Source organism: Bemisia tabaci, chromosome 9, assembly GCF_918797505.1.
Source record: "Bemisia tabaci chromosome 9, PGI_BMITA_v3".
Classification (NCBI taxonomy): domain Eukaryota; kingdom Metazoa; phylum Arthropoda; class Insecta; order Hemiptera; family Aleyrodidae; genus Bemisia; species Bemisia tabaci.
In genome coordinates this window covers 37,855,940-37,879,192 of record NC_092801.1, presented here as the reverse complement: position 1 = coordinate 37,879,192, position 23,253 = coordinate 37,855,940, and the positions used below count along the sequence as shown (strand labels likewise).

The window sequence follows — 23,253 nt, the reverse complement described above, 5'->3', positions numbered from 1 at the left end:
AAGCGCTCACTCATATCGGAGTGAGTTCCCGACTTCATTACAATATTTCCCACCCTGCGGTCTGCCACTTGACTCGATCGGGTTTATTTTATAGTTTACGCGGGTGATTGTTGAGGGTCGGGGGGGGGGGGGAGGATAATCAGCCTTCCTCGCTGATTATCGGGGGAAACGTGACTTTGGAACGACGCGGCACCTCAAGTGCGTGGCCCGACGGGTTGCCTATCCGTGAGGAGATTCTTGGGATTATTACCGTGCGTTAAATGAAATGGACCGAGAGTAGCAGAAAGGAACTAAGCCACGCACGTCAGCTATTGCCAAATTTATCCGGGAAATTTCATTTTTCACAAGAGAAGGTTTGTGCGGACCTTGGAAAAAATTGGCAGTAGAATCTGTGTTCCAAAATACCATAGACCTACAGCCGGCTGTAAGATTTCCAATAGCTTCTATAGCCGGCTACACAATTTCTTATAGCCTTTTATAGCCGATGGCGATTAAGCAATAGCCAGGCGATAAAGTGTATGCTAAACGTTACCAATTACGGATGCTAGGACTTAGTGAGTTTTTGGAATACTGCTCTCTTTTTGGGCCGTAGTATTTTGATTTATTTTGCGAGGAAAGCTCCGTGCTTTTGATGGATGCTTTCCATTACTAATATATTAGAGCGCCTTTAGTTTCGTATGATACTGTGCAATACCTCTGGTGTGAAATAGTTGCTTCAAGCGCCGTGGCACGTTGCGGCGGCGCGGCAGGCGGGCAGCCAGCGTGAAACGCGCATTGACGCCTACAAACCTAACAGGGATACTTCACGCGTTGCGCAATGCGTGAAGTATCCCTGTTAGGTTTGTAGGCACCAATTCGCCGCCGCTGCGCTTTGTGTTAGGCTCTAATATTTAATCTCGTGGAGTCAGCGTTGTTCAACTCATACTTTGAAATGTTTGCACACTCTGTATGGATTATTCTCATTTTAATTGATGAAAAAAAATATGTATTAAAGGAAAATATAATGTGTATTTTGTAAATATTAAGGTGGTTCTGTATCAAACTTAATGATTTCCAAAGCACATGAATTTCTACACAATTTCTTGTAGCCTTATATAATCGATGGCGAAAAGGCATCAGCCAGGCGATGAAGTGTAAAGCCCGGCTATAGGAACTATAGCCCGGCTGCATAATTTTTTATCGCTTCGTATAGCCCGGCCGTATGATTTTCTCCGCATTTTACAGCCAGCTATATGATTTTCTGTAGCCTTCATTAGCCGGCTATAAGAATTCCTATGGTATTTTGAAACGCAGCTCTTATTGCCCATTTTTACCAGGGGGTTCCTTTGAAAAGTTTAAGGAATTTGCCTCGCAAGTACTATTCAGAGAATGTACTTAAATTTCCACAAAAATCCGCACAAACGTTTGTAAAAAATAAAATTGCCCAATCAAATTTGGCAATAAATGATGTGGCCTGGTTCCTTTTGTTAATGCGGTCCAAACGGTTGTTCACGAAACGGGTTATTTGAATAAAGGTGTAGGCGCCGTTTCAGAAATTGAATTTTCGACAAAGTACTATTCTTTAAGGGTGGATGCTTTTTTTGGTTCTACCAAAATGGCCTTTCTGCGTCTTTTTTTTCAACATTAGAATCTGCTTTAGTGGGAAAAGGGCAAAATATATGAGCCACCTCTTCCAGTTCATGGTGTTTCCTAATGATACAACAAGCGGGAGACCTCTAATACGTTCATATTAGAACTCAGCTCTATGGCCTGGTTACACGAGCAAATTCCCATCAAATTCTGATCAAATGGTGACTGGTGCGCACCATCTACCATGAAATTTCTGCGGCCTGCAAAAATTTGATGGTAGATGAAGGAGCTGTGGGGCTCATCCTTTATCTGATTTCCACACAACCGTGCTTATTTCACTCTGATTTCAATCAACACGCTGGTTAATTAATTTTACTCATTAATCTAGATAATTCTCGACCGTCATCTTGTTCATCATTGTGATCGAAATTTGGCGGGAATTTGATCGTGTACAGGCCACTACGTATATAGGTACGTTTTAAAGTTCCCCGAAAAAGATGAGCACCGTTGGGATGAAAGAATTCGCTCGCGATTTCAAGTATTAATTTTGAGAAAACTAGTCTACCGCTTCGAGAACAAATTATGGCAGAAGGATCACTATCCTCCATGCTTTGACATCGGAGGCATTCAATAACGCATCGACCGAAAACTTTAGTGTTCTGCCGTCCACAGCAACAACGCCGTAACTCCATTCAAGATTTTGCAATTTCCTCTCACACATTCTGTTTTCTTACGAGAGACACCGATATCCATTCTGCTCCATTTTCTCAGTTTGAGTTTTCAGTTGTCCGCGAAGGTATTCAAGAGCTCTTGGGGATGAATTTTCGTTAGTTTTTCTGTTTGAAACATTTTGTCAGGAGAAAATTGAAACGATCTATTATGAAGTCACGGCGTTTTTGTTTGGGACGGCAGAGTGCCGCACGGAAAAAAATTAAATGTTGATTTAGCATTTAAATACTGTTAAAAAGATGCCTGACAAGTTTCAAATGCTGATTTCACAATACAAAAATGCGAAGATAACATTTTAATTTGTACGTTTTGCAGTGGGCGTAGTTACGTTAGCATTTGTTAATATGTAAAAACAGTATTTGGAACTTATCGGACATCTTAGCATTTAATTTCTTTCCGTGCATACGGCTGAACCTCTTTTCCTGCGAAACCTGGCAACACTCCACAAGCTCTGAAATCAATCCGACAATCGACAAGCCCCTGCCCGCAGTCAAAGACCAATCAATTAACATTCAAGATGCATGCACCGACAACGACAAGTACAACGACAACCAGGGGGTATTGTCCCCGCTCGGTGCCAAACAAAACGGGGAAACAATCCGTCTGTGACTCCGCCGGGAACACACCCTCGACAACGGCAGCCACCCACCGGACTTTTGTCTTCCCCGGGGCGGGGGATGGGTGTTGTGGAGTCGGGGACGGGGGGTTAAAGTCATAGTTTATTGACAACATCCGCGACGGGAGGGAACAGTAGCGGCGCGTTACGCGTCTGCCGGTTAATGAGCCGTATCGGCATGCTAATTGCTCCAAGGTTGCCGTAACTCAAATTGGAAAAATCATCCGAATTTTGTTTTTTTTATTTTTTTCTTTAATTTTTTTTTTACTATATGGATTGCATTTTGCAAAAAGGAACCACTAGCATTGCAATGTTGTAAGATTATGCAACTTCATCTTTTGCGATAAAATTGCGGAAATCGTGAAAAACTATGAAATTTAGATGGTAATTTTTGTCTTAAATTTACAGTTTTTAGAGAGTAAAATAGAAACTAATAATGGATAATCGGGGTTTTCCTCCAAGACAAAAGAAGTTGCACAATCTTGGCAACATTGCAATGCTAGTGGTTCCTTTTGCAAAATGCAATCCATATAACCTTGTTTCTGAGGCTGTAAAGAGAGGGGAGGGGAAGCGGTTCGGAGACGGGGTAGATAACTTTGACTGGTAAAAAGTGCAAGAAACTACATGGAACTGCTAGATCCAATATTTTTCCAAATATCTGATTCTAATGACTTGAAAATATTTTTAGTGCGCTCTGTTAAGCTATCACAGAGAGCCTAACAGGCAGCAGTACCGTACTTTTTTGCATCTCTCATTTTGCTTTGTTGTGTTATGTGTTGTCTCTTATTTTCCTAATTTTGAATGTCTGTTCTTTTTTTTTTCAGGTAAGTTTCTCCACATGTAATATACTTGAATCCAAGTCCTCATTTGACAGACTCGTAAGTTCAAAATCTTCATTTCAAACTAATTGTAAGTGGTTTTTTCCTCAAAATCATATCGATGGCGAAAGCGAGGAGCCACGTATAGATTGCGCTGTTTAAAAATTTCCGTCTATTTCCTATTTTTTTGCGGAAAAATAAACTATTTTATAGCTTGAAATTAAACAGAATATTCTGCCTAGAAAGGAAAATCGTGGAAGTTTTTAAGATATTAAGTATAGACTAGTTTTCTAACGAAAGAATATAGCAGGTATGACAGGATGTCTACAACGGCGCAAACGGGGATCTCCCACTTTGGCCATCGATATATTCGTGTTACATTTCTCATGAAAATGTTTTGAAAACACTTTCAACACTGGGAAAAAAACACATTGGATCTAGAGTCCGGACTCTTGAAAACATTGACAAGAAAAAATACTCTTGATTCAATCGGATTTTTGCTTGAATCAAAACGAAATCCGCTTAAATCAAAAGGCTTGGTTCTTGATTTAAGCTAGATTCTGATTGAATCAAGAGTACTTTTTACTGTCGATGTTTTTAAGAGTCTGGACTCTAGATCCAATGTGTTTTTTTTCCAGTGAACTCCATTTGAACACGCTTTTTTAACCCTCTATGGCATAAATTAATTTTGGATTTTGGGTTCTGGGGGATGCAAATCTATGTCGCCACTTTCGTAAAAACATGGAATCCTAAAAATTTCAAATTTTCGGAAATTAATTTTTTCAAAAAAGAAAAGATTTATGAAAATTTGCAGAATCTTGTGACAAAGGAAAGTTTCAATTTTTTAAATTATTAAAAATGCGTTGAATAACTAACACCATTTCATAGATGGTTAATAGCGTCGAGTGTTTAAATCAGTGGGGTGGCGTGAATTGCGATATATCGATTGTTATGCCATTTAAACCTATGGAAAATGATAAAAAAACAGGGTGTTCGCAGCGAACACCTTAATAATCGATTCTTTACCATAGGTTTAAATGGCATGACAATCGATACGTCGCAATTCATGTCACGCCACTGGTTTAAATTGATCATCCCAACTTTTTAATTGAAGGTTTGAATCATGACTGATGTTATAAATCATCGGCTTTTTCCGATTGTTGAATCAATAATTGAAGTGAAAATTAGCTAGTTTCTCATAGTTCTCACGCTAAAGCGAGGCAGGTCATTCGCAAATTACTTTCGGAAGAAGTTCCCTTCTCTCCTCTCCGGGCTCTAACAAAGCCGGTCAACAATAGAAGACGACCCATCATCGTTTAATACTTTCCACTTAGCGAGCCGAAAAAAAGCATGGTCATTATTCTGCCAAAAATTCATCACACTCGAGCAGGTTCAACCATAGACGAACGATCTGTATTCTGATTCGCCGGCAGGAAGACTGTTTACTCCTAGCTCACGATGATTTTTTGACCGCGGAAAGCAAGAAAACAAATCGTAACACTTGGACCGCGGTTAAAAGAAAGGAACTAAGCCTCATCAGCTCCACACACAATTATGCTATCTGAAGGAATTTGGCGAAGTTTGGATTTTCATAGGGCATATTTCCTTTCAACGCACGGCAGTATTTGACCCTGGCCGGATGGACTAGTCCCCTCTGTGCCCTTCTATATCTATAGCTTCGTCTATCAGTTTCAATAATCAGCCGACTGCGAAAGTGCTCTCTCGAGTTGAAGGCGTCGCAACTCGTAGTCACTTTTCATATTCGCAACAACTATCGATGGATTTTATAAGTTTATGATCGGGACTGCTTGAACCCGGCCGGTTTGGTTCCGTTCTCCATCTTTACCTTACGCCGTATGAGCCACCAGGCGTCGCCAAATTTCCCTCAACAAACAATCGATTTTCAGGAAAATTTGTGAATATTTTTCTTGTGATTTTTCAGAGGATTTGTCCGTAATTTGATCTTAAAAATCTGAAAATTTCATCAAAAATATTCATAACTTCCTTCAAAAATAAATACTTTCAGAGAGGAAATTCGGCGGCATTTGAATGTTCATACGGTGTTTCTACTTAGCACAACAGTGTTGGCTCCAATCAGTTCCATGTGGTTTTTTGCACTGAGGAACGCCGTATGAGCCTTTGTACGTCGCCAAATTTCTTTCGACAAATCTCGAATTTTTAGGAAGATTTGCGAATTTTTCTCCTCCAATATTTAGCGGAATTGTTCGTGATTCGACCCAAAAAGTCTGCAAATTTCAAAGAAAATATCTATCGTCACCTTCCGGCCAAAGTATGACAAGCGTCCTGCGACGTTTCAAAATTTCCGCCGCCATTTAATTTTTTTACCGAGAAATTGTTCAACGGGGCTGTCCGAACATTCCTCTGAATTTTCTTTGTGCTGCCGATAAATTTCAGTGAATTTTTCAAACAGATGAAACCGACAATTTCTATGCAAAACATAAAATGGCGGAGGAAATTTTGAAACCTCGCATGGCGCTTGTGATACTTTGGCCGGAAGGTGATGACGTGATAGCGCCTACAAGACTGTAGGAATACTTCATGCATCACTTCATGCATGCGCACACATAGTGCGGTCAGCAGGAAACTTATATTAGCGCCTACAGGTCTGTTGGAATACTTCACGCATTGCGTCTACAGCACGGTGCGTGTTTTAATTGTTGAATATTTTTTCGAGTGATTCCTTGATGTCCGACCTACGGTCCGTGGTGTGCACAATTTTTTAGAAATTTAGAAACGTCGCATGGTGCTTATTGTGAAACTTTGGCCGGAAGGTGACGATATTCGTATGGAAAGCTCTAAAGTTCAGAGGTAAGGAGGTCTGAGCCTGCGTTACGGGTAAACATTGTCCAGGGCTGTTTTACGGAGCACTGGATGGGTCATTAAACCATGAACGAATTTTCACACGCGGATAAATTTTTCCAAAGATAATTGACGCGCAAAACACGATGCGCACACTAACTATACGAAAAAATAACTCAAAAACCGAGAAATAATACGCAGTTCAAAAAGCGCAACTTTTCCGCAAATTTAAAACTCCACGGTTCTGCATCGGATGATGTCATCCGGTATCTAATCATAAGCGAACAAAGGTTTTTACGACTTTCGTTAGATATATTTCAACCCTTCATACGTGCAAACAATTGAAAAGTTGTAACTATACCTTCAGAATCAAAGAATCGAATCGGATATTATTGATGTTATCTGTAGTCAACAAGCAACAATTCCACATTGAAATACGTTTTATTTCAACAATGGAGATGTTGCATGTGTGAGGAATTTGCGATTTGACTATTGTTTCATACGTAAAAGTTCACGAGAAACACGATAGTGCCACTGGTTTTCTCTGAAATCAACTCCCAAGCTCAAAAAAAGCTCCCAAGTTGAAGGCAAAATGGAGGGGATATCCCACGCTATCCTGAGAGTCCTCCTCTACATCAAGACAAACTCTCCATGCAAAAGATAGGGAGCAAATACATTGACAAGGCTGCCACTTTCCTTGGGGACTCTAAAACTAAAAACACGGCAGCCCTGTCAATGTATTTGCTCCCTATCTTTGCACGGAGAGTAAGTCTTGATGTAGAGGTGGACTCTCAGGATAGCGTGGTATATCCCCTTCATTTTGGCCTCAACTTGAGAGCTTTTTTTGAGCTTGGGAGATGATTTCAGAAAAAACTAGTGGCACCATCGTGTTTCTCGCGAACTTTTATATCAGAATCAACGGTCAAATCGCAAATTCCTCACACATACAACATCTCCATTATCAGTGAAAAATGAGAGGAGACAGCGATTTAACTGCCGTAATGCCATCATTTTCCCGCCATTCAGATGCGTTTAAAGTTCCTTCCGAGGCTCCGAACTTTTTAAAAGCGGGCTTGTCCGGGATTTTGGCTCCAAAAATATGCGATAAATCGCCGCTTATTTTTCTTCTTTTTTTTCCAGTAGCCGGTTAAAAATTGACAAGCCTTGTGATACTTCGGCCGGAAGGTGACGATTTGTAACTTCCCTCGAAAATAAACATTTTCTGAGAGGAAATTCGGCAACATTGGAATGCTTATACGGTGTTTTTTCTCACGACGGCGGATCTGGGCCGGTCGCGTATCGCAACTGGTTTCCCGATTAATTTCCACGCGGGATCGGCGATGGGCGACCGGAGCGGAGGGCCGTTTAGTCGAGTTTCTCGCGGTTTACTCGGACGGTGACATTTTAATAAGGTGCGATGAAAGTAGCGCGGGTTGAGCCTTTGCGAGACCTTAATTAGGAGCGCCGTTGTAATTCACTCCCCTCGACACTTCCATCGGGAAATTACCTGTTGCGCACTCCGACCGGAGATGTATATCGCATCTTGCGCGCGCGTGTGTGTGTGTGGTTGACCGTAACCCTATATCGGAGTCTTTCGAGGAACAACAATTTACACAATCGAGTTCGGTGTTCCAAGTAGATTTGCCGCGGAGCAAATAGCTTAATCTTCGGCTGATATCTGGAGTTGGTAGACAAAGCGATAGACAAAGAAGACGATAGGAAATGAAGCGATCCTTTAACTGAACAGCGGGCTGATTATTAAAATTGATAGACAAAGCCATAGACAAAGAAGACAAAAGAGATATGGAGGGATCCTATTGGAGGAAACGAGTGGTTGCAATGGACAAAGGAGGTAAGTAATAGACTAACTATTGGCAACCCACGAGGGACCCGATAGTTAGTCCACCATTTTCTCCCTTAGTCCATAGGAACCACCCATTTCAACATAGGATAGCTCCATACTCCCTATGTGTTCTTCGTCTATCGCCTTGTCTATCAATTTCAATAATCGGCCCGCAGGGTGGCGATTGTAGACTTATGGGGAAAATGCTGTCGTGCTAAGGAAGAACGCCGTATGAACATTCGAGAGTTGCAAAATTTCCCTTGATAAAATATGTATTTTAGACGACATTCACGCACATTTTTCTTTGAAATTTTCAGATATATTAGATTAAATTGCGTACGAAATTGTCTGAAAATTTTGGGGAAAAACATTCACAATTTCTACCGTGAATGGGCCTGTTGCATGCAAGAGATACAGCCGTGCGAATAGACTTTTTAGTGGTTAAATGACACGAAAATTACGATGCTCACATTAAAAAAGTCTGAAATACACTCCTTATTGCGCAATTTGCGTTGTCAGGAACGCGATTTTTCAAATTTCCCGCGTCTGGGGGCAGTTTTCTAACGGAAACAATTGACGGCAACTCGCGGCTATTTCCAGTCAACTAAAACTGACAACATAACCTAAAAATCGGAGCTCGTGATATCGTAAAATGAAATGTAGAAGGATTGCGTTGGATATCTAAAAGTTGATCGATTTGGTTACTGCATAAAGCGTATATGGACCACTATAAGAGATCACGTTGGGTTTGTAAACAAACTGAAGGAAAAAATAACAACAACAACAACGACTCGATATCTTCCGGAAATCACCGAGCCCGCCGTTTGCTCGTTTCCGGTGATTAGAAAACTGCCCCCAGACGCGGGAAATTTGAAAAAGCGCGTTCCTAACAACGCAAATTGCGCAGTAAGGAGTGTATTTCAGACTTTTTTAATGTGACCATCGTAATTTTCGTGTCATTTAACCTCTAAAAAGTCTATTCGCGCGGATGTATCTCTTGCATGCAACAGGCCCATTCGGTTTTTATCAAAGGTAATTTGGCAACGTCTGAAGGACCATACGGCGTTCTTCCTTCTAGCATGGCAGTGCGGTGGTCCGACATAATCCCGATGATTAATCGATCCCTGATGAAAGTGCCCGCTGTAATGAGATGCTCTCGTGGATTGTAATTTTTATTTTTTATGCTCACCTGTAATTATTTTGTTGTCGCGCGGCCTCATTCGACTCCCATCGTCGGCCGCCGCAGTGCAAATCCGCTGATAAGATTTTAAGAAAGTGTGATTAACGCGTGAAATTCTAATTATCAGTCCGGCTTTTAATTTTCTATTCTAAGTTTTTTATAGCCTCCCGAGAGACTCCTCAACTTGCGGTTCTTCATTTGCGAGGGCACGGGTTTTTTTAGCTTTCTCATCATGGATTCCCTGCAAATAGAAAAAAAGAATCGGTGATGATCAAACACTGAAAAAAAATTCTCGGCGTTTTTACTAAGGTCCGTTGGTACCTTTACCATCTCACTTTTTTACCAATTATTGGTAATATTACCAAGACAGACTGGTAAGCTTACCTAAAAACCGGTATTTTTACTTTTGTTTTCAGGTAAAAATACCACTTTTATTGGTAATCAATTCCCGGTAACCTCGCCATTTTATCTCGGTAATTCTAGCACAGTCGATAAAATATATTGGCGTTTTTACCAAGGTCCAGTAAAATTACGGAGAAAGTTCAAGTATAATTTTACCGAGATTTCTCGGTAAAATTACCAATTCCATAAATAGTAATTTTACCAAGAAAAAACTGGGATCAAATAGAACCCTGACTTCTTGGTAATTTTACCCTTTTCTTAGTAAATACACAGAGAGTTTTTTTCAGTGATCGCGGATTGATTTCGAGTTAGCCCGACCGGAACTGCCTCTCTACTATCAACCATTGAACGAAACGTCATCGTAGTTAGGCGGATTTTTTAATGCGGAAAGGATAATCGGGCTGCAACGCGGAACGAAAACGACTCATTTCGGAGCGGAGTCGGTGAAACGGGCGGGCGCGCCGCGCCGGACAGAGTTTACGATATATCGATTTATCCGCCATTTAAACCTATGGGAAAGGATCGATCAACTGGGTGCTAGTTACGACCACCTTAATGATCGATTTCTTACCATAGTTTCAAATGGGGAAATATCGATAATTGATCATTCACGCCCAGCCAGAGAATGGTTTCCTGGGGCGAGAGTTCTTTCGGAGTTGGAGTTGTGACTGTGGAGGTGTCCGCTTTCTGGAAACGAAACGTCAGGTGCATCGGGATGTATACCCGACGTTATCTTCGCAAGAGGGAACGGAGAAATAGGACGGAGCTAAATGTAAGTTGGATGATGAATTTTGGCGCATGGAAGAAAACTGCCGTACTACGGAAAAACGCCGTATGAACCTTCAAGTGTTGCCAAATTTCCTTTGATAAATCACTATTTCCAAGAAAATTTGTCAATATTTTTCTTCCAATTCCTCAGGTAATTTTGCTTGGGATTTGATCTAAAAAGACTTAACATTTTCCTCCAAAATAAACATTTTGGAATAGAGAAATTTGGCAACTCTCGAATGTTCATACGGCGTTCTTCCTTAGCACGGCAGACAAGTAGACGAATTTAAAAAGACTTAGACTAAGTAAATTCCATGTTGCGTAATTGAAAATGTGCACGCATATTTTTTAATGCTTCATTTGAGTGTGCTAAAAAGCTAATTAAATATGGAGAGAATTAAAACATGGGTAAAGAAAGGCTTAAAACATTAAAAATATTGAAAGGCAGGACTTTTTTTTCTTATTACAGTCTTACTTCACTTACTCAGAGACTAATTTGGTCTGAAAAATTCACTTACTCTTACTTCAGTCTTATTACATGCGCTATGCTTTTCGGGCCGACCGCTGCTGCACGCACTGTGTTTGACGCAATGCGTGAAGTATTCATGCAGTCTTGTAGGCGCTATGCGTTTCGCGCTGCCCGCTGCTGACCGCAGCGACCGCACTGTCTTTGGCGCAATGCGTGAAGTATTCATGCAGTCTTGTAGGCGCTTACATGTGTTACATGCCGACCGCCGCGCCGAGGGTTTCTCCTTTTCATCTCACGTTCTCGTCATCATTGCTCTCTGCGCCGCGCCGTTCCAAATTCCGTGTTCGGTTTCTCTCTTAGACTTAACTCGACTAATCAAAGGTGCTGTCTATTGTACCATAGAGGGACGACAAAATTAGAGATATACTCTCAGGAAATGAGAGATTTTGTCACCTTTTCTGCTTCGTAATTTTTTTTCTGAATCTGATTCTTCTTTATAGCTACATTTAAAAAAATTGCAAAATGTGCCGCCCCCTTTTGCCGCCACGGGCCGCGGCCCATTTGGCCACCCCCTTAATCCGGCTCTGCAAAGGAGCGCCTTTTTGACGCCTCGCACTAGCGCACCGCTCGATGACAAGACATGCCAGGATAGGCTAATCTATACGCATCATCAATTCACCTCATCAACGCGACATTACAGAGAAGGCTGCATACACGACAGAGGTTGCCAATTTTATAGGAATGCTGATTTTCGCCAGTGGAATCTAGGTAGAACATGCTGACTTAAATGCAAAAATCGGCTGCGTGTATAGGAGACCGTCAATTTCCCTTGCATCGACAGCTACACATTCTGCCGTGCCAAGGAAGAACGCCGCATGAACCTCCAGGCGTTGCCAAGTTTCCTTTGATGGGATACGAATTTATCAAGAAAGTCTTAAATATTTATCTTCAAATTTTTGAACAATTTTGTTCATAACTTAATCTTAAAAATCGGAAATTTTCAAGGAAAAATAACCATAACTTTCCTCAAAAATTCATATTTTATCAGGGGAAATTTTGCAACTCTCGAATGTTCATGCGGTGTTCTTCCTAAGGACAATAGCATTGAAATTGGCTCTATTATGCGCCATGCTCGCTTAGATGGTTCACTCAATACACGGTATGCGTGTAGTGCTTACACTCATTTACACTGAGCGAGTGCGTTCCCATGATGCGTTGCCGCTTGCAATTATTCCATAATTCATACATTTATTTACCTACATTCTCCGGAAATAATTTAAAAAACATAACGGGCGTAGAGCACATGGAAAAAGTTGAATGTGCTGCGGCTATTGAATACTCTCGTCAATTTGATTTAATCTGGAAAATTGAGGGGGACCTAACCTAACCTAACTCGAGGTTAGGCTGAGTATATATTGATTTTTCATGAATTTTTATGAAACCTACATCAGGCAACGATGCTCGAGTGATATGACGAACACTGCAATTTGTGTTACCAAATGGCTCACTTACACGCTATGAGCATAATGTATCAGAACAGTATTGCCAATAATACTAGCACTTTCCCGATTTATCCATCTGCTGAAGTGCAGACATATTCAGGGTCCAAAATTCGGTCCTCAATTTCATCACTCTTCAGTTTTTCAGAACTGTCAAATTTCTTTGGAATAATCGTTTACACCCTTCAAAACGCAATGTTAAAAGCTGTTCCAGAAATTCTGGAGGGAAAGCGCAAAAATCTAAGGTCATTTTCGGATTTAACGGCTCAAATTACAACGGAACCATTCATTTATTTAATCTTATCTTTTGAGGAGCGACATGGAAAGTTTTCCAAAACATTTGCACGGGAAAAATTGACTATGCCGGAAAGGTGGTAGGGAAATGAGGAGATTATCCCCAATGGAGGATTAGAATTGGGCCTTAAAAACTCCATGAGCGAATTTTATTAAAAGTTCCAAGCATCTCTGGAAAGTTCTGCCTGGTTTTATATAATCAATTATCAACACTAATGGACACCATTGCCAACAGATTCGACCAATCAGACCCGTCGGTTTTCGATAGATCGAACCTCTTTCAGGATCACCTTTCGAGGCGGTGATATAATTATGCACCAACGTTGCGATTCATAAGGCACCGAATTATAAATACCTAACTCAAAATCAAATGGTAGCTGGAGGGTTCGGGCGCAGAAGTACTACCGAAACCTCAAAATAGAATTCGCCTCATATTTCGACATGTCCGTAACCCCCCCCCCCCCCCCCCCCACCCTCCCCAATACTGCCGTGCTGAGGAAGAATGCCGAATGAACCCCCAGACGTTGCCAAATTTCCTTTGATAAAACGTGAATTTCCTGGTACATTTATGAATATTTTCCATTCGATTTTTCAGATAATTTTGTACGCAATTTCACCACAAGTTCCTGAAAATTTCAAGGGAAAATATTCGTAACGTTCCTCAAAAATAAACATTTTACAGAAGGGAATTTGGCAACTCTCGACTGTTCATACGGCGTTTTTCCGTAGCACGGCAGCGTAGAGGTTCTCTACCCGAGAGACAACGATTTTTTAACTATTTTTTCCGTAGAACTGTTAAATGAAATTGCCTCCGAGTTGGAGCGATACTGAGATGTCTGCCGTGCTAAGGAAAAACGTCGTATGAACATTCGAGAGTTGCCAAATTTCCTTCGATAAAATGTTCATTTTTGAGGAAAATTACGAATATTTTTCATTTAAAGTTTCGAAATCTTTAGATGAAATTGCGAACGAAATTATCTGAAAAATTGGGAGAAAAATACGTATAAGGTTACCGACGAATTGCGGTTTTGTCACAGGAAATTTGGCAACGCCTAAAGGTTCATACGGTGTTCTTCCTTAGCACGGCAGATGTGGGGGCACCGCCGAAGGATCCATAAAACCAGTGAAGTTTCCTGGGCCCACTCGTTGGTCCCGATAAAATTCGGGGGTCCCGGTGTGAGCGGTGTCACTGGCCCTCGTCCTGGACGGTCCTCCCGAAAGGAGAGAAAGTTCTTTGACGTTGCCCGGGCCGCATTTGCATTCCTAGCGCGGACGCATCTCGGTTTCTTTTCGTTTCCTTTCTCGAGGATCCTCCCGCACCCGGGAGCCACATCCCGACTTCTAATCAGCTCGCGCCTCGACCTTGAACCCAAGGAAGCGCCGCACCGAGGTACTTTTTGGTCAGTTCTACCATGCTCAAACTGGAAAAAAATTCTCGGCATTTTTACCAAGGTCCGTTAGTACCCACCATTAGTTTTGGTCACATCCACAGTATTTTTCTCCGTGTTCAAAGGGCGAAAAACCGTAAAGTGGCGGATATTTAGGATGAGCCCCAAAACGGCTCGTATCGATACCCCTTTACAATGAAAAAAAATTCTCGGCGTTTTTACCAAGGTCCGTTGGTACCTTTACCATCTCACTTTTTTTTACCAATTATTGGTCATTTTACAAAGACAGACTGGTAAGCTTACCTAAGAAGCGGTATTTTTACGTTTTTTTTTCAGGTAAGAATACCACTTTTATTGGTAATCAATTCCCGGTAACTTTGCCATTTATCTCGATAATTCTACCACAGTCGATAAAAAATATAGGCGTTTTTACCAAGGTCCGTTGGTACTTTTACCATCTCACATTTTTTTTACCAAGCATTGGTAATTTTACCAAGACAGACTGGTAAGCTTACTCAAAAACCGGTATTTTTACTGTTTTTTTCAGGTAAGAATACCACTTTTATTGGTAATCAACTCCCGGTAACTTTGCCATTTTATCTTGGTAATTCTATCACAGTCGATAAAAAATATTAGCGTTTTTACCAAGGTCCAGTAAAATTATCGAGAAAGTTCAATCATTTTAGCGAGATTTCTCGGTAAAATTACCAATTCCATGAATGGTAATTTTACCAAGAGAAAACTGGGATCAAATAGAACCCTGAATTCTTGGTAATTTTACCCTTTTCTTAGTGAATACACCGAGATTTTTTTTCAGTGCAGGGAAACCGTCCTATGACCATTCTGCCGTGCTAAGGAAGGACGTCGTATGCTGCCGGGCTAAGGAAAAGCGCCGTATGAACCTTCAAGTGGTGCCAATTTTCTTTCGATAAAACACGAATTTCCTGGTAAACTTGTGTAAATTTTCCTTCCAATTTTTAGATAACTTTGTGCGCAGTTTCTCCTGAAGTTCCTGAAAATCTCAAGGAAAAAAATTCATAACGTCCCGCAAAAATAAACATTTTTTTCGAAGGAAATTTGGCAACTCTCGAATGTCCATACGGCGTTCTTCCTTAGCACGGCAGTGTGATCCTAGGATTGGAAGCTCGCGGTGTGCTCTGTTCGGAAATTGTTTAAACCGGGGTATGTCAGACATCAAGAAAATACGACTTTTAAAAGACTTGAGCGTGCACCGAGGTATACGCGCAATGCATGAAGTATCCTGCAGACTTGTAAGGCGCTACACTATCCGCCGCGCGCACCGTGCTGTACGTGCAATGCATGAGGTATCCTGCGGTCTTGTAAGGGGCCACTATGCGTTTTGCGCCGTGCGCGCCAGCTGACAGCCAAGCGCCGGCCGTACAGTGTTTGATATGATTATTCAAACTTGCGGCATTAGAGGTTTCAAACCTATGATCATGAAGTTGTCATGTTCTTCTGATAAAAACTGAAATTACTGGGAAAATTGTGAATATTATTTTCCAAAAGTTTCAGACGATTGTGTACGTAATTTAATCTAAAATATCCGAAAATTTCGAGGAAAAATATGCATGAATGTTGTCAAAAATACATATTTTATGAAGGGAAATCTGGCAAGTCTCGAATGTTCATATGACGTTCTTCCTTAGCATGGCAGCATTCGGGGAGGGTATGGTTTCGATCGACTTGAATCTATCGAAAAATTAAAACGGGAGTCCATCGACACCGATTCGATCGACAACTTATCAAAAGACCGGTGTCGATTCGATCGACATGAAACGATCGAAAAGGTAAAACATGAACAGATCGACGTGATTCGATCGATTCACGGGTTTGTCGATCAACTCACGGGTTTATCGGCCAACTCATGAATTTTATCGATTGATTCACGAGTTTGTCGATCGATTCAAGGTTGTCGATTGAATCAATGTTTTTCACATGCGCATCATGTTCTGCGCGTTATTTATCTGCTACAGAAAATGTTTTCGCAAGTTGAAATTCGTTCATGGTTTACTAACCCTCCACCTCTTACAAGAAAATAAAAAAGTTCATGAACAGAAAAATAAATTAGAGATTCTCAATGTGGCTTCAATAAAATTCTGATCAGCAGGTCAGTTGCACACAAGGAATTCAACAAACTGAGTACATTCGTCACGGGTTAAGTAGAACGAAAAGTATCTCCCTTTTTTTGCTGTGGCAGAAGTTTGCAGGAGACCCATTAAGTTAACAGCTCACAGCAAAACTGTCCCTCATTAAAATCTATGAGGTCGTTTCGCGAGATTGGGAACAGAGCGGATTTTGACGAGCTTTTCAAAGTGCCCATCGAAGACCGTTCATCGCGGTCCTGTCGCGGCTGCGCGCCGTTATCAAATTACACCCGACCGCAAAGCGCGGGAAGACGTAGAAACTTCATCCTCGATATCGGTCAACTCGATAGTTTCGAACGATCCCTCCGGGCGAACTAAATCGAATTTCGATGGATCGAGTCTTTCAAAGCGCACGGCCGCACAGAGGTAAGCAGTGTTCGAAACTCACCTTGGAGTTTTAGGAGCCATGTGGCGCATCAAGCTCGATTTTTAGGGGCCATCGAAGATTTGCTCAGGGGCCTAATGGAACACGATACGTATATTAAAAAACGGGGGAAAAAACTCAGAAACCGAGAAATACCCCGTTCAAAAAGCGCGACTTTCCCGCCGATTTGCCATTTGACCCGCTTTTGCGCCCAACCAAATAAAATCACCCGGTACCAATCAGAGGCGAGCATGGGTTTCTGCGACTTCCGTCGAATGATTCTCTACTTCTTGTGTATGGAAACAATGAAGAAGTCGAAAACGTATATTTAGAATCAAAGAATTGAATCAAGTTCATGTTATCCGTAGTTAACAAGCAACGATTCCACATTAAAATACGTTTTATCTTAACAAACATGTGTGTAAAATGAGAGAAGATAGCAATTTGATTGCCATACTGCCGTGCTAGGGAAGAACACTGTATGAGTATTCGAGAGTTGCCGAATTTCCTTCGATGAAATGTTTATTTTTTAGGAAAGTTTTGTATATTTTTCCTTTATATTTTCAGAATCTTTAGGTAAAATTCCAAACTAAATTATCTGAAAAAATGGGAGGAAAATATTCATGAATTTACCCGGAAAGTTTCGTTTTATCAAAGGAAATTTGGCAACACCTGAAGGTTCATACGGCGTTTTACCGTAGCACGGCAGCTTAGTACATCTCTTCCATCATGTTTCCGCAGTCCTGGTGCGTTGAAATTCCTTTGAGTTTTTCAACTTTTTAAAAGCGAGCATGTGTAGGATTTTGGCTCCATAAATACGCAGTAAATCGCCGTATAATATATTCTCACCTGGTACTTTCAGAATATTACATAAAAAACACATTATTGCTCCATTTTTGACGAAAACTTGCAAATTTTGATGTATAGTCCATCATATGACGCATTGCAAGGTGAGCTTTTCGGACACAATCCTACGAGAGAACCAACGAATCTACTTTTCAACTCCTACGTTTAGTATTCATGGAAGGATGAGCTCTCAAAGTTTCATTTACTCGCTGGATTGTGCGGCGTAAAATCGTCGAGGATCACAATTCGATAGGTCGATCCGTCGATAGCTCGCAAGCTCCGCGGAACTTTTTCTGAGGCGACAGTCACCGAAAGCAACGGTCGCGGTCCTCGGACAAAACGCAAAACAAAGCTGCGCGGGCTCATTAAAAACCACTCAAACGACCATTACAGCCGACGCGCTGGGGACCCATTTTCCGCCCATATTCATCACCGCCTCCTCCCCCCCCCCCCCCCACGGACCGTCGCCGCCGCCTGTTGCGGGAATATGGAGTAGAAGAGACAGGAATCGGACGGAGCTGTCTCTGATCGATATGATGACTTCGATGACCAGGTGAAAGCTAGACTGCCGTGATAGCGAAGAGAGCCGTAAGTGCAAAAATGAAGTTTTGAGAAAGTCTCAGAAGCTTCTGACCGGAAAATTTTGTTTAAAGCAGCCTCCGTTCTTTGTTAAATTGCCACTAATCGCCCGGAAGACTCCTAGAAATCGCATGGATGATGACTGAAAATCGACTGATTTTATTTCCATTACTTAAAAAGGGCATTTTTCATTTTCCTGCTAGGTTATTGTTAGGCAAGACAGCCGTAAGTGCTATCTTTGGTTGCTATGCTTTCGTGGTTGCGTTTGGACGCACAACAAACACATTTTCAGGTTAGAAATCGGCGGATGAGGGCGGCATTCCTCTTGAAAGTACTTTTTTCATTGGCTCTCATGCACCTACGGCTGTCTTGAAAAAAGCTATGTTATTTTTTGTGCACTTAAGGTTTTCTCATACGTCTCGTTTTTATTAAATTAGGATGAATTTTGCTGTTTTAGCTGTGTCAGTAATTTCATCTAAAAGAGTTCAGACGAATTTTGAAGAAAACTCGATTTCGAAAATTTTGCACTTACGGCTCTCTTCGCTATCACGGCAGTAGAGTCCCTTTATACTAAGAGTCAAGACAATAGGAATCCATTTCTGATCGGTCACCGTATTTTAGGCCTCCACGGTGTCACAAACGGGAATGAAGATTACATTTTCATCAATTGAAAAGATTATAATCTGGAATGGACCGAGGAATTGCAGGTTCGACAAGGAACAAACGGAATGAGAGAAGGAACGGAGAAAGGAATTTGAGAATGGGCCGATCCAAGATTACGAAAAACGTTTGATTTGTGAAATCTTTATTCCCGTTTGTGACTCCATGAGGGGGTGTTGTCTTGTCTTTCAGTATGAAGGGACTCTAGTGAAAGCCAGAGGCGGGTCCAGCAATTTGGCAACACTGACTTTCCTCCATTTGAACATGAGTAAAATAATCGATTATTGTCGGAGTACCTGACCTCTGTAAAAGACCGATGTATTTTCATAGGTGTAACTGAAGAAAAACAAAGTTGTCAATTTGCTGGACCCGCCAATGGTGAAAGCTTCCGTTGTGCAAATCCGTCGGAATGGCGCGGAAAATGATAGAAGTGATTCCCTATCGCTATCTTCTCACAATTTTCACTGCCATCTGTTCAAATAAAACACATTTCAGTTTGAAATTGTTGCTTTTTCATTACGGAGAACATGAACTTGAATCGACGGACATGACGGAAGTCGTAGGAACTCGTGCTCGTCTCTGATCGGTGCCGAATGACATCGTTCGGTTTGGCGCGAAAGCGGGGCGTTTTAAATTTTCAGAAAAGTTGCGCTTTCCGAACTGCGTATTCCCCAGTTTCTGAGTTACTTCTCCGCGTTTTTAATCTGCGCATCATGTCTTGTGCGTCATTTACCTTCATGAACATGTACTCGCAAGTCAAAATTTGTTCATGGTCCAGTGACCCATTCGAAGGGTTATTTGAAGGGGATCGTGATCGCCGAAAGTTACGTTTCGAGAAAACATGAAAACATGTCGAACGACAAAATTTGAGCGAGGCTTGCTTGATTCTTTTTTTGGACGCGTTTCCGTTCGGTCATATTTAGCGTTTGTCCGCAACTTGGTCGCGACATCCTCATACTTCGTAGCTTCCATATTTGTAGGCCCGACTAGAGTACCTATATTGAGAGAGTATGGCCACTGGAGTTACCACCTCTGATTGGCTCAGCCATCTTAGGCTAAATGGAGCCCTTAGGACCCAAAAATGGCGGACGCCATAAAGTTAATGTAATGCAAAATGATTCAAAATGTAGTTGTCTTTGCTTATCGTAACGAGAACTTTACCCAAATGCACTATTGCGACTTTTTTACATATTTTTAAGGCTAATCGTGTGCAATTTTTGAGAAAAATGATCTTAGATGTAGTAAGGTTGGCAGCAAGTGCGGTTGGTGATAACCGTCAAAAGTTGGCAATGACCCCCCTCTCATCCTCAAAAACCAAAACAAAGCACCGCCATTTTTGGGTCCTAAGCCTCTCCATGGGACCCAGTGGCCATACTCTCTTAATATAGGTACTCTAGGCCCGACGATGATATGAAGCGGCCGAAACCAATGCGACGACAACGAACGGTACGTGAAATCACTATCATCAAACAAAAACTTGGTGACCGCATCGGATGGGCGTTGAGCCCGCTGTCCGTATCCATCAGAGAGGTTGCCTAATCATAACAAAATTCCCCTAAAATATTTTCCCATAAACTTCCCATGAAGTAACTTTACAAGTTTAAGTATTACCATTCAAAATTTGACAACATCCACACACCGAAAAACAGTTACGGGCCACGCCACATAGACATACCGTTTGTTACGGGCTCACAGGCTGGAAGTTCCGGGTGCCCGGAACTTTCGGCCTTTGAGCCCGGAACGCGGACGGTATGTCTATATAGACCTACGGCTTCCACGGCTGGTGTTTCTTATTCTCTGCATATCATTCGATGTAATGATTCCGATTGAATACAGGAAACTTGGATACTGTGAGGGCTACTATCGATTGTACATTTAAGTCGACTGAAATCGGTGTCTCGATCGATAACGGTAAACAATGCCTGGATGCGGTAACCATGACTGCAGGATAGAATAAAAAATAAAGACGAGAGCTTTAAATAAAGATAAAGAAAAGAGTAAAACAAGTGTCACGATCGATTGCACAGAGGATGCAGTGGATGGATAGTCACCAAAGCGTTGCGTCAACTGAGTGTGACCGGTGAGCGGAGTTCATTTCAAATACGATTCTAATCAATTCACAGCTGATAATTTATCAATTTCAGTCGGGGAGGATAAGCGATTATACGATATTCAGAATGGGCCTGTTGCAAACTTTTGCTAGAGCAAAAATAAGAGTAGTTTCTTGTAGATAATGCCTCAAAAATCACGATGAGCGCATCGGCAAAGTCTGAAATGCACTCATAACTTCACAATCTGCGTAAGAAATTTGCGTTTTTTTAAGCTTCCCGCTTCAAAAACGATACTACGGCGTAGGTGAACATTTTGTTAGAGGAGTCGCTCCATCGTCGGCGATATTCATCATGGCCGACGCTTGCACGCAGTTCCGCGCGTAATTCAAGGAGAGTTCAAGGTCAATCCATTCGGGCGTGGAAAATATGAACGTTAACACACCGATTGTTATCTGGTCTAATCCAGTTCAGGTGTTATCTCGTCCCATCAAACGTGTTTTGGCAGATTGGCGTCGGCTATGATGATTATTGCCGACGATGGAACGACTCCTCTTACAAAATGTTCACCTGTGCCGTAGTATCGTTTTTGAAGCGGGAAGCTCAAAAAACCGCAAATTTCTTACGCAGATTGTGAAGTTATGAGTGCATTTCAGACTTTGCCGATGCGCTCATCGTGATTTTTGAGGCATTATCTATAAGAAACAACTCTTAGTTTTGCTCTAGCAAAAGTTTGCAACAGGCCCATTAAAGAATGACGAAAGCCCATTTTCCTGAAAAATTTGACTCTGATTACTATGGCCGTTATGTTCCCTAAGGCCTTTTCGAAACTGCCGTTTTGAGGAAAAACGCGAAAGGAGCATTTGAATGTTGCCCAATAGACTCTCAGAGAATTTTCAGTTTTACAGAACGTTATGAATATTTTTCCTTGAAATTTCCAGACACATTACATCAAATTATAAACAAAATCCTTTGAGATATCGGAAGAAACATATTTACAAACTTTCCCGAAAGTTCGTGATTTGTCGATGATTTGGCAACGTCTGAAGGCTCATATGGCGTTTTTCCTGAACGTGACAGAAATGACCGTCACAGTTGTATATTTAAGGACGATGGAAGGACGGAAAAAAATTGGCCCCTGAGCCTGAACACGCTTAGACAATATTTGAGAAAATTTAACCTCCCGAAATGGCAATGTAAGAAATGTTGCTTTGGGAGATTTTATGCCTCAAATTGTAAAACTTAGAATACAATTTTAATAGAGATGGAGGGAAAACCATCCTTGTCTGATGTAATTAGACTTATTCTAGTTGAAGCCATTTATATACGTATTTATTAATAAAAATGGATCTTATGATATAAAATAACAATTTTTGGATAGAAAAATGACAACTTTTCGCTATTCCAGACATACATGTAGGCATGAGTTTTAAAATACCGATTGCATTCGTTTACTTCTGCTATGTGTGATCGAGATGATTCATCTACACTTGTGAATTTGAAATACATCGTATTATAGACTGTAACGACGTTGAAATTGCAAAAATGCGTAGCCCGATTGCGGTGTTTCGAAATCTCCACTACTGTTACATTTTTGGAAACTTGAAGATTGCACAGAATATTCTTTATGTAAAAAGAAGAAAAGTCACTGTAAAAAATGACGTTAGTAGTTTTCCATGCAAAAAATGAAGTATGACAAGAAGTCTGCAGCGCCGCAAACCGAGATACGCATTCTGCAGTTTCACCATCGATGTGGACCTAGGAACCCGCTCTTTCATATATTTGAATGTAGGTGTTTGTAACTAGTGCTTAATGTTTTTTTCAATAGTAAAGTAGGGAAGCTTTTTCTCCTAAATCATCAGTTGGGCAAAAGGTCAATGCGCCCTTAGCTCCTCGCCGCACTCAATAATTGAAAAGTTAGAGAAACCTAATACACCGAAGTAAAAGAAAGGGGATGGAAGTTGCAAGATCAGTGAAATTTAAGAGCCAACAATTAGTCTCTCGAGAGTGCCCTCAAAACTTCTCCAGTAGCGCCTAGCCGCGTGGACTAAAACTTTAACTCAAAGTTCCAACATGCCAACTCGTAAGGACGCTGTGAGCTTTGTATTGATCGGCGAGAACTCCTCGCTGAATTCTGTCAGAAGCGAGACAACTCTGTTCGGGCTTTTAATCTCTCATGTCGCACGTTTAAGTAAT

General features: G+C 41.3%; 1 protein-coding gene across 7 annotated transcripts in view; it reads left to right on the top strand.

Annotated features, from left to right (window-relative positions):
- Nucleotides 1–23,253, top strand: part of LOC109043926 (growth arrest-specific protein 2) — a 189,715-nt gene that overhangs the window by 98,586 nt on the left and 67,876 nt on the right. Inside the window, exon 1 of one of the 7 annotated variants that reach the window (XM_019061288.2) lies at nt 10,678–10,749. The exons of 5 other annotated variants lie outside the window; for them this stretch is intronic. In XM_019061288.2, coding sequence (XP_018916833.2) covers nt 10,693–10,749 — 57 coding nt within the window. In that variant the 5' untranslated portion in view covers nt 10,678–10,692. Of the gene's footprint in view, nt 1–10,677; nt 10,750–23,253 lie in introns of those variants that run through there. One more of the 7 variants, XM_072304501.1, reaches the window with a different exon arrangement.